A 12,460-nucleotide genomic window follows, 5' to 3' on the forward strand; every position below is an offset into this window, starting at 1 on the left:
TTGGGCCTTCATGGAAATTCAACATTTCCTTCGTTGTGCGGGACGCCGGGCAGCTGCTGGGATGTTTTCATGGCTCAGCCTCATTACTGTAATCTAAGGCCACAAGCCCTGGGGCTTTAGGTGCCTCGCCGAGGTCACAGTTTGCCACGTGTGCATGCCATGACTTTTAATGCTTACCTTCGTTTACCTCTCTCTCTCTCTCCATTATCTACCTTAATGCCGCTCCGTCCAAATGTGTTCCAATCGGACGAATCCGCGTCTCAGCTTCCCGTTGTGCTCGGTGCAGGTTGCTGGAGGCCGACTCGAAGTCCATGCGGTCGATGAGCGGCTCGCGGCGAAACAGCGGCTCCTCGCTCGTCTCCAGCTCCTCGGCCTCCTCGAACCTGTCGCACCTGGAGGAAGACACCTGGATCTTATGGGGCCGCATCGTCAACGAGTGGGAGGAGTGGCGACGCAAGAAAGACAAACTCCTCAAGGTGGGGGCCGGCAGGAGGAGGCGGGGACTGCAAATAAGAACTCGGGGACGAAATACAGTAAAATTCAGATCTGAGGGCAGCGGACTGTGAATACTTCAGTCTCTTCTCACTTTTTATGGAGCTCGTTAATTCATATAAAGCAATGTGCTTTGTCAAACCCTCTTTTATGAGTGCAACCAGGCAACACATCTGTCAGTAAGAAGCCTGTTTCCTCGTGTTAATATTGGTACAGTGGAGCCAAGAGCGTTGCTTTTTGCTTTTTTTTGTTTGTTTGTTTGTTTGTTTGTTTGTTGCACTGCACCAGTGCTCATCTCTGCCCGTGCATCGCCTCCCCCTCCCTCTTGCTTTGCGTGCTCCATCACAAAAAGAGTAAACCCGCGGGAGAAGCTGGATCGAAGGAAAAAAATGAGTCTGGGACAAAATGGGAGAGTAGCTAAACCAAGCAGGAATTTCTTGGCTGCTCACAAACTTGACAGATGCCAGAAAATAAAGGAGTGATCAATCATAGTGTTCTGGATGGCTGAATGTGATTAGAAAAAATCATGCTAAACGGTTTTCGTTTAAGTGTTTTTGTAGTAATCGTTTTTACAATTTGTCACTCTTTGCCGATCCGTCAGCTCCTCAGAGCGCTGGGCGTCTTTTAATTTCCTCCCTCGGTATGGAGAGAATCGGGGTCTCTCTCATCGGGGTCTTTCTCGTCGCCTCTCTTCTCCAGGAGTTGATCAGGAAGGGCATCCCGCATCATTTCCGGGCCATCGTCTGGCAGCTTCTGGGCAACGCCACTGACATGCCAGTGAAGAACCAGTACTCCGAGCTGCTAAAGATGTCCTCCCCTTGCGAGAAGCTCATCCGCAGGGACATCGCGAGGACGTACCCCGAGCACGAGTTCTTCAAAGGCCAGGACAGCCTGGGACAGGAGGTCCTCTTCAATGTCATGAAGGTGAATATTTCTTTAGGCATTTTTGTACATTAGGCGGTGGACGCAGTTTTAAATTGACGTACTGGATAATCACAAAGCATGAATTCGCAATGAAATCTGCTATTTGAGGCTTACGTTGCGTTTGTCTGCGTTTATGAACGCTGTTCTGCTGATATTTCAATCAATGTAAACGCCACATTTCTTGTATTTTGTTAGCTGAGATTGTAAAAGTACCGGAGACCTTTGTTGTCCCGAAATAATTTATCTGAATATATTGATTCAAACAGATAGGCTTGTATGTTGACGGGAGGTGGAGTTTATTTCAGTTCACAAATTGCAGAACTCGGGTTGCACTCTGGTAAGGTATTCTTATTCTTTGAGCTTAAAAAAAATCATGTCGATTCACTTCGTAATGCCATCAAATATATAAAAATTTACAAACTTCCACTTTGTATAAACAGGGATTTGCCACATTTGCTGGTTATTGTTTAAACTTCACCAGAAGAAAATTAATTCAGCCTGATGTAGTTGAGTATTTTGTGGCATTACAGGGAAAAAAAAAATCTCACAATTTGGAAAGATCTGGTTAGCTGTCATTAATGTTTCTATTTTGCTCGGCTGTCTCTTACCTTTCTAATGTGATTTCTCTCATGAAACGAAGCCCACAGAGACTCTGTGGAAATGTGTTGTGGATCATTATGGAAACAAGCTTGCTGACGATCTGCAGATTAGCCGAGCCGCTCAGGAAATGACGGGACCTCTGGTGACTTGTTGATCTTGTTTCTCGTAGTCTGGCGGTTCATTCGGGTCTGCAGATGTCAGTTTTCTACCGACAGAGAGCAAATGTAATGGAAGTGTACGTGTATTTGTGTGTGTTTTCCAGGCATACTCTCTGGTGGATCGAGAGGTGGGCTACTGCCAAGGCAGCGCGTTCATCGTTGGCTTGCTCCTGATGCAGGTAATGATCAGATCGGATATTTGGGGAAAACAATCCATAACGAGCATATTTTGCCTCCAGGGTCATAATATTGAGTCTGAGGTTCATTATAATCAGTCCCACAGGGTTTCTTTGAGCTCTGCGTGGCAGGTGTTATGAAATCTTGCAAGGCGGTTGGGACGTCTCTCCAGATTATCTGTGGCGTATTGGAGTGGCTGAATTTATTAAACAGTCCAGTTTGGGGTTTTTGTTTAACCTGGTACGCGTATCCTCACTCACCTCCTTTCACCATCGTTCCAGATGCCAGAAGAGGAGGCCTTTTGTGTGTTTGTGCGTCTGATGCAGGAGTACCGTCTGAGGGAACTGTTCAAACCCAGCATGGCAGAGCTTGGCCTCTGCATCTACCAGTTCGAGTACCTGCTCCAGGTAAACGACACCGGGGTCGTCTGAGTTTGGCAGTACACCGTTTAATCCACCAAGTGGCAGCAAAACACTGCTTTACATCTCCACCATACCTTCCCCCCCCCCCCTTTTTTTTTTTTTTTTGTTGAGTGTTTTCAGTTTAATTTTCCAGTTGTTCAACCTGCTCCAACCGCTCTGTTATTTCAGGAGCAGCTTCCAGAGCTGAATGTCCATTTCCGGTCCCAGAGTTTCCACACGTCCATGTACGCCTCATCTTGGTTCCTCACGCTTTTCCTTACATTCCTCCCTCTGCCTGTCGCCACGCGCATCTTTGACATTTTCATGTATGAGGTGAGAAATGCGGCGAAATCCCATGTATTTTGACGGCACACGCTCCGATTCTACGGTGCGTTACGAAATCACACCCTCGTAAACATGCGTGACGTCCCCGCAGGGCCTGGAGATCATCTTCCGGGTCGGCCTGGCCATCCTGCAGTACAACCAGACCGACCTCATTCAGCTGGACATGGAGGGCATGTCGCAGGTAAGCAGCCGCACGTCTGACGCTTTCTGCAGAAATGACTTTCATGTACAGATTCAGCCATGACTCAAACCCACCACGTCCCACTTTCTCCCTTTTGCACGCAAGCTTCCTGAGTTACAAATCTAAAGTTTTGCTTTAAAAAAAAAAAAAAAAAACAGACAAACAAGCGGTTGCATTCAGTCAGCAGGTTTTGGAAACCAGTTTTGCATGTTTGTTTGAGTCGTTTACCTCGTCGTAGATCTGGGTGCATTTGTGTTTACAGCAGGAGAGAAACGGAATGATTGTTGTTTGTTGTCAATCACATAAACACAATTAAACACAGGGAAGGACTTTTTGTATCACATTCAATCAGTAATTAAAAAAAAAAAAAAACCACTCCTTTTTTTCATTTTTCTTTCATTTATCTTTAATTTAACTGACTTTAGCTCTTGTTTCTCAGAATTAATGTTTTCTTTGAAATTCAATGACATTCAGGGTTGCCGCCTCATATTGTTTTATTGCATTAAAACAACTGTTAAACTGAAATGTTTTGATTTATCTTACATGTATTTCCACCATTGAATTGATTTAATTTCCCATCGGATAAAAACTTTCACTCATAAATTATATAAAAATGTTGTATTACCAGTTCTCTATTTTTGTTCAAGTCTTATATTTCTCTTCTTGATTTTCGGCTGTTTAATAAAAAAAAAATAAAAAAAATCTCAACAAATACACAACATAATACTGTCCGCTTATCACAGGATATACTGTTTAATGCAGTGAATATTTGCCATTTTGTTGTTTATATATCGATAAGATGGGGGTATTTGCATTACGTCTGTTTCCTTTTAATGTGGAACGAAGCCGCGGTGTCACGCTTTCTTTTCTGTTGGTCTGACAGCATTTCCAGAAGGTGATCCCCCACCAGTTCGACAGCTGCCCAGATAAGCTGATCCTCAGGGCCTACCAGGTCAAATACAACCCCAAGAGGATGAAGAAGTGAGGATGCTCATTACTCAGATGGACAGGCTTAATGTAGCCCGGAGGATTTTTGTTTTGCTCTCTCTGATCTGGACGGGTTTTTTTCATTCTGTTTTGTTTTGGGGGCTTTTTTTGGCATCCTGTGTTTTGTCTTTGCTGTGTTCAGAAGAAAGAAGCAGTTTTCCCCCCTCAGTCCCTTTCAAGCTTCATAATTAAAATGAAACCGTTATTGCTTGAAGCATAGTGGCAAAGTTTTTCAAAAGCAGTCATTTAGATATGGAAAGTTATCTTTGGAGTGCGCTTAATCTTTTAATGTTTTACTTGTTTCAGACTTGAGAAGGAATACACAACAATCAAGAACAAAGAAATGGAGGAGCAAATTGAGATTAAGGTAAGTTCACTTTATGTTAACAATGTTATATTTTAAATGGAAAAAGGCTATACAAAATATCTGTTTTTGTCTTTGCCTGTTTGCAGAGGTTACGCACAGAAAACAGGCTGCTGAAGCAAAGAATTGAGACTCTGGAGAAGGTAGGAGAGAGTCCGTCGTCTTGAATAGCTGTTTTTTATAAATCAGAATAATTTAGGCAGACTGAGACTCCCGGAAAACTCAATGAGTCTGATCTGGGAGGTAAACCTGATTGACTCGTGATTCACGTTACACTGGAGACAAAATTGAAGGTCTCGATGAGGAAAGGCAATAACTTTTCCCTGGTTGCAGTCTGGTTTAGGATCTTTCTCTGTGTGCAGTTTGCACGTTCTCCCTGTGTGTGTGTGTGTGTGTGTGTGTGTGTGTGTGTGTGTGTGTGTGTGTGTGTGTGTGTGTGTGTGTGTGTGTGTGTGTGTGTGTGTGTGTGTGTGTGTGTGTGTGTGCGTGTGTGCGTGTGTGCGTGTGTGCGTGCGCGTGCGCGTGCGCGTGCGCGTGTGCGTGCGTGCGCGTGTGCGTGTGCGTGTGCCACAGTCCAGAAACATGCACTTCAGTATTACTGGTGTCCTTAAATCATGGGTGTCATCCAGTCTCTTGAGTTGTTCTTTTCCCAGTTTGGATGGGTTTGACAGTCCTGCTCTGAATGGTTTGTAGGTGTGGATGTGAGTGTGTGGATGAAATGATGGAGGAGATGGATGTAGAAGGTCACAGTGACTCCGTCTATCTTCTCTATAAAGCATGTATATACATCTATAGAGTATGTTTATACACTGTATGTTCATACAGTGCTTGGCTGGATGCTCAGTCCCGGTGGATTTTTTTTTTTCTTTATAAACATCTCTTCTGCTCCAGCACTCCGAGTCTTTCAATGTTTCCTCTTCGTTGAAATACTTTTCTTCTCAATGATGTCAGTGCTTCCTCTTTTTTTTTTTGTTCACCACACACTCCTCTCCATGGCTTCTATTGTTTTTGTGAAATGATAATCTCTTCTTTCATCTGTGATCCTGTTTTCTTTCTGTCTTTCTTCCCCTCGGATTTCCCTCTGGGTTTTCTTTGTGGTTTATCCTCTCTGCTGTCCCTCTGTTTCTCTTCATCCCTTTCTTCCTTCCTCTCCTCCCTGTCCTCCGTTGCACTGTAGGAGAGTGCTGCTCTGGCAGACAGACTGATACAGGTACAGTACTGCTAACCGCTTCCACTAAACTTTGCTGTCTGTCCTCTATGTCCCACTGCCTCCCTCCTCCCATCCTCGCACCGCTTCTCTTCCTTTTCTCAATCGGCCAAAAGTGCATGGAGTTTTTTTTTTGTTTTGTTTTTTTTCTCACACTTGCTCAGTCCACAAAACCGCCCTGAACACCCCCCCCCCCCCCCCCCCCCCCCCCCCCCGAATGCTTGTTGTGTTTATCTGTGATGAAACTCGACACGGTGGTTCAATCCCCAGCATGTCGCACGCTAAAGTTCATCTGTTTTGACAAGTTTCACTAACTCAGAAATGTGGTATTTAACAAAATGTGAATTAAACCAACAAAGCTGGAGTAAATGTGCTTATTTGCTTTCTTGCTTGCAGTTGGACAAAAGGATTTATGTCACTTTGCCAGTAGTTTCATGTGTACCGTGTATGTAGCGACTCGATTGCACTGCAGGTGTGTGCCTTGCTTTTGTCTGAAGGCGTCGGAATTAATCTCACGGCACAGATTGTGTTTCTACCACGGCTCGACCTTGCGTGCTTGAAGCTTGGTAGTCAAGTTAAACCAAAAAGAGCTTTTAATGAAAGAAATCCTAATAAAGTTCACCGAAACTTACACTTGCTTTATATGACTTTTTATCTTTGAGAACATTCAGCAAGAAAGCAATGAAGGCCCTTTTCCAAAATATTTAAAATGCTTTTAAAGGTTTAGAAATTCCTCCATACAAGTATTGATGTTGTACTCCCCGAATGCCAGTGTTGTTCTAACCCATATTGTGAGACGCTGACAGAATAAACTCCAGAAAGAGTCCCAACGCCAGCCTCCTCTGGTTTCCGTGGTAGGGTCAAGTGACGCGAGCGCAGGAGGCGGAGGAGAACTACGTGATCAAGAGGGAGCTGGCGGTGGTCAGGCAGCAGTGCAACACGGCCAGCGAGAGTCTGGAGAAAGCCCAGGACACCATCAGAGAGCTGCAGCAACAGAAGGTGAACCCACACATTCATGAAGAGACGTGGCAACCTGAGCTGTAGAGGTCAGGCAGCACTGCATGGAAAAGCAGACATTTATAGTAACTGAGACATGAATTATTAAGATGTTGTTCATGTAAATGATTAGAATTGCAACATGGATTCCCCACCATCTCATTGTCATAGTACAAATACTTTAGAGTGGTTGGTGTATTTCCAAACTTCTTTAAATCTCTATGTTCTAGATCAGGGGTCTTTAACCTTTTTAATTCCTTTCTTTAACCTGCATTTCCTAATGGTTTGAGTGGCTTGAGCTGTACTAGCACTTCTTTTTTTCTTCCTTTTATTTATTCAAGTCCAGCTCTTCTGGATATTTTCGCCATTTTACTATATGTAGCTGTTTTTAGCCTCGATATTACCTCGATATAATTTTGAAAATCTGTGTGGAATGCAAATTAAATGAAAGCAAAATGTTTATTTCCATTGCATATTGTGAGAGCTTCCCGGCGCCGCTACAGAGGAAACTGAAGAGCCACATGTGGCAGCAGACCCATGTTGACATTTATGCGCTCCGAAATTGCGTGCGTGTAAAAAGCTGCACCGTCGTCACCTTCAGCGCTTCACTGCGTAAAGAGCGAGGGAAAACTTCAGCTCAAATTGAACATTCATCAAACAAACGGTAAACTCTCAGTGGAGGCATGGCGACGGGCGGTTTCACTCCCTCCTCCAGACACTCCGTCTCCTTTGATAACCAAGACTGAAAACCCCAAAATGACAAACCGAGAGTCTTGTACTCACGCTATCTGCTCACCCAATTTCAAAGATTTGTATTTCTCTTCAAAGGGAAGTGTTTTTCTTCTGTTTTCTGCTGCTCTCTGACTCGGTGTCGTAGTTTCACTTTGATGTGGTCAAATAAAAATGTGCAGCAGCGTCGTCGACATGGTAACGTCACAGAGTCGCGTGACCGGCCATTTCTTTTAGTCTCCGTGTGTTTCGAACTTTAGCCACATTGCAGAAGAATTTACTGCATTAAGACTCTCGTCTTTATTTATCGTACGTTTCAGGAAGCCATCAGGAGATTCGCCTTACTCAACTTTCCGTTTCTTCTTTTCTCAACAGAAGAGAGCAAACGATCCAAAAGAGAAATGAATCCAGCAGCTTGTGCTTCAATTCACTGACATGTTGTGCTGCACTGATGCTCAGACAGACTGACAAATCACAAACTGTCACAATCAAACACGAACTGACCCAAGCAGACTCTCTGTCGGTGACGGTTTATGAGAGGGTTTTTTTTTTTTTTTGTTTCCCCTAAATGTCTGTGACTCTGTGACATTTGTTTCAGTACACGGAGCCGTTCGTCAACAATCTGCAGACCCAGCTGGAGCAGTCCCGGCTGCGCGAGGCCGAGCTGCTCGGAGCGCTGAAGGAAATGCAAGACAAGGTGCTCGACCTGGAGAAGGTGAGCCGACAGACGGGATTCATTGCGTTGAGGAAGCCTTTCCGAATGTGTGAATGATTTATTTACTGTAAACAACCCGGCGTCATTCTGACAGGTTTTCTACCTTTTGCTTTCACTTCATGAGGTGTGGGAACACGGCAGCTCGGCTTCCGCGTGAGACAGATTTGACCGTAACATAGAAGTGAAAGCGGCCGAAAACGGCGACACATCAGCCGTTTACTTTTTAAAGTGTTTGAAAATTTACATTTTGCATGGTGTAGTTATTGCAACTGGTCGAAGACTTTGGTTTTAGGCCAAATAACTATTGGATAAAGATTTTATCAAACCTAAATGCTGACGTACATTCCTCTGAGAGCCCTGGCTGTCGACATTCAGTTAATGAATTAAAGGCCAGATTTACAAGAAGTTATGGGTACAAGCATTAAACGGACTCCTTTTTATTTAATTTTGTTTTGTTTTTATAATATATATATATATATATATATATATATAGTTTTTGGTTCCAAAAACAATCTGTTAATTCCATTGGTTTATTTTATGAATTAAGTTCATGTCTTCATAATATCAAGAAGTCTGCAACGTATTTTTGTAAACATAAGCCTTGTTAAAAAAAAAAAAAGAGGTCTCCAGATGTTTGAAAGGTAATCTGGCTCTTTCAGAGGAGCAGCTGCCTGCCTGATGAAAACAACATGGCGGCTCTTCAGGAGGAGGTGAAGCAGATGAAGCTGAGGGAGCTGGAGACGCTGCGTTCCTTCAGAGAGATGCAAGATTCTGTTGCGGAGCTCAACCAGCGCTGGCAGGTGAAGCACCGAACCGCTGCTGCTTCTCTCTCAATTACCTGTGTGTTTGTGTGTGTGTGTGTGTGTTTCCCCGCTGACGTATCGACTGACGGAATTCCACTTTTTGTTCCCGCAGCATCACATGTCTCGCGGCGGCAGCACTGGCAGCGGGGGCGGCCATTGGAAGGAGTCCCCGAAGAAGAACGCCATGAACGAGCTTCAGGACAAACTGATGACGGTCAGGCTGCGGGAGGCTCAGGCCCAGGCCGAGCTCCGGGAGGTCAAGCTCAAAGCCCTGCAGCAGGAGAGCCAGGTGAGGCCTGCAGACATGCAGGTGACTCTCCAGGGGCCAAATTCAATACTTTCCGGTCCTGAATTTGACTTTCCCTCTCTTCAGAACCAGATCCACAGCAAATTGATCGGCCGCCACGAGCAGGAGCGCTCCGCCCTGCAGGACCGGCTCCAGATGCTGGCCAATCAGAACAAGGCTCTGCAGGCCCAGCTCAACGAGATGAAGAGGAAGCAGGCCGAGTTAGACTGCAAGGTCTGGGATGAGGAGGGTCTAATGAGGAGAGAGATGCACACGTGATGAGGGGTGGACAGAAAGCATGGATGTAGGGCATAAAGGGAGGGAGGGGAAGATGACGGAGGGATGGAATGAAAAAAGAATTAGGAGAGATAAGTAATAGATAATGAATTAGGAGAAATGGAGCACGCAGCAGGCTGCACACGCTGAGGCAGAAACGGTTGGATTATCAAGCACAGCATTCAGCGTCGAACCTGAAGTTATCGTCTTGGTCCACGTTTCCTTCCTTTTCACTTTCCCTCTTCTTTTTCTTCTACTTCCTGCAGAATAAAGAGGAGGTGATGGCAGTGCGACTGAGGGAAGCTGACAGTATGGCTGCTATGGCCGAACTCAGGCAGAAGATTGCTGAGCTCGAGATACAGGTGTGTGTGTGTGTGTGTTCTCCTCCGTACGTGAACCTTTCATATGCAGACGATATTTAGATCCGTGTGCGAAATGTGTTTTCAGAAGGAAGAAGGCCTGATCCAGGGCCAGCTGAACCACTCAGACTCCAGACAGTACATCAACCAGCTCCGGGATCACATCCATCGCTGAGCTCAAGAATGAGGTTGGACACACGCGCGCGCACACACACACACACACACACACACACACATAAAATGTCCTACCTCAGGTTACCATGGTAACAACAAAAGTCTACTTTCCGCTAGGACCTTTTTTAATCTACATTTGTTTAATCCCTTATGGTTCCTCTTCATAAATTGATTAGTGAGATGTTGGAAAATAAGTTGTAACAGATTTGCTTTTCTTTGAATTTACTGTGCAGCAATTGGACTTAACCATGTAGTTTGATCAGCGTTCACAATGTTCTGATTGTTTCCATCCAAATGAGTAATTGAGACATTAACTGTTGGATTTCCCTCAATATCATCTATTGCGTTTATTACTGTCGAAGGCAAAAATGGTAATGGATCATTGAGACTATAAAAGTTACCAGATTTTACTTGTCTTGTCATTGATCTAATCTGAGTCTGTGATCAGCAGTGAGGCCTCTTTTGTTTCGTTTGCCACGTTTTTATCACTGTAATGCCTTTTCTTTTTTGTAATTTCTTTTTTTTTTTTTTTTATCTCACATGGCAGAAGTGACGAGATCTTTTATAGTTTCATTGTTCTAAACTGTGCGAGAGCCGTAGCCTGCAGAGATTTACTGATATTGGCACCGAGAAATGCCAAAAGAAGCTTTCTGAGAAAGTGTCTCTGAAACACTGTTCAGTGGATCGACTTCACGTACCGTTTGACTTCACATTGCTTGGGTTTGTTGGGGACATCGCTGGGAGAAAAAAAAAAAATGCACCGAGCGGTTTTCATTTTTACTGATGCTTCAAAATGTCATTTGACACACAGATGGTGTGTCGACTGCGTACGTCGACCCGCTTCAGCTTTGCTAACCCACCGCAGGAGAATCTCGTCACCGTGCAGCCCCACTGCAGACACCACTTCCACCCAAACACACACACACACACACACACGCACCCTCGTTTGAACGTGTCCCTGGTAACGAGAGCCCACTGCAGCTTCACGGGCACGTTCTCATCGTTTCAATCACATTCCAACGACCAGTGGATTTTGAGAACAATGAACACAGTAGTCTAGTTTTGCTCATTTGCATGTTTTAATTTAACGTGGCGAGGGGGGGGGGCGGGGGGGGGGGTGATCGGCGTGGCGCTAGGCACGCACCCCGGGTTTGTTCATTCAGAGAGCGACAGTGCGTGACTGGCAGGGAGCGTGTTCAAAGAGTGAGTAGGTGCAATGAGACTGCCCTGCCCTTTATCGCTCCTCTCTACTTTTCTTCCCACCTCATTTTTCTGTCTTTTTTTTCTCATCAAAGTGTGTTTTCGGTGGGGGGTTTTTGTAAACGAGACTGAAACTTGCGTGAGTATAGCTGAGGAAGTAGAGGAAGCCATTTAGAAAAATCTCAGTGTGACACTGCAAACAGTGGTGAGACGTGTCACCGTCTCGCCATGCATCCTACATTTAATGCATAAACGTAATGCTTCAGCGCTCTTGTTTCATGTCTAAATAAAAAAAAATTTTAATAAAAACTTTATTATGCAGGGACTAAAAAGCGAGCAAAAGGATAGAAGGTGGCCTTTGCTGTTGCATAGAGCAGATCGACAGTCAAAACATTTCCACTGGTTAACCACTGATTTCCCCCCTCTTGTCTGACCCGCTACCCTGCAGCAAGTGAGCGCATGATCGGTGAGGGAAACAAAAACCTCTGAGATTTGTCATGACTCACTGTGGCCCGTGCGAGGTCAACATGCAAAAAAGATGCATGTGAAAACTGGTCAGTCCAGAGAACCTCACTGCTGCTACAAAACAAAAGGCACACGAACGCCTTATGTTCTGTTTTATACTTAGTCAAACGTTATTTTTCCTTCATTTAGTTCAATCAGTCGCCCACCTGTCAGTCTGATTCGTGTGAACCCTCGAGAGGTTCACATCAGTGGTTTTCACAGGTTTGTTTTTTTTTTTTAATCCCACTCATTGAAGGATTTCCCAGCATTGACATGTAATGCGTTGTGAACTGTTAAATCGGTTAAATAAGAGTTTAACTTTGCTCTATTACACAGACTCGTGTATTTCTTTCAATGAATGCACTTTTTGGAGGGCGGAGATGACAAATAAGCATTCGCAGGCCATTAATTTCATTTATATACCGTTGAATTTCTTAGTAAATGTAGATTTGTCACTTTGCCAAAAATGTGAATCCAATAAGTGGCACCACATTTTTCCCAATAAATGTATTTATTATGCACATCAACGTCAAGCATGTATTTTAAGCCAAATGTCTATTTTTTGTCTGTATTGGCATTAAT

At 44.4% G+C, this 12,460-nt stretch overlaps 1 protein-coding gene across 1 annotated transcript in view; it reads left to right on the forward strand.

Annotated features, from left to right (window-relative positions):
- Nucleotides 1–12,460, forward strand: part of evi5l (ecotropic viral integration site 5 like) — a 29,789-nt gene that overhangs the window by 11,773 nt on the left and 5,556 nt on the right. The window contains 18 exon segments of the mRNA XM_080520547.1: nt 287–476; nt 1,192–1,416; nt 2,279–2,353; nt 2,633–2,758; nt 2,942–3,085; nt 3,189–3,278; nt 4,162–4,259; nt 4,572–4,632; nt 4,719–4,772; nt 5,807–5,839; nt 6,695–6,835; nt 8,160–8,276; nt 8,936–9,076; nt 9,192–9,368; nt 9,453–9,599; nt 9,908–10,003; nt 10,089–10,166; nt 10,168–10,188. Coding sequence (XP_080376673.1) covers nt 287–476; nt 1,192–1,416; nt 2,279–2,353; nt 2,633–2,758; nt 2,942–3,085; nt 3,189–3,278; nt 4,162–4,259; nt 4,572–4,632; nt 4,719–4,772; nt 5,807–5,839; nt 6,695–6,835; nt 8,160–8,276; nt 8,936–9,076; nt 9,192–9,368; nt 9,453–9,599; nt 9,908–10,003; nt 10,089–10,166; nt 10,168–10,188 — 2,014 coding nt within the window.

Source organism: Blennius ocellaris (genome assembly GCF_963422515.1).
Source record: "Blennius ocellaris genome assembly, chromosome: 3".
In the NCBI taxonomy this organism is placed as follows: domain Eukaryota; kingdom Metazoa; phylum Chordata; class Actinopteri; order Blenniiformes; family Blenniidae; genus Blennius; species Blennius ocellaris.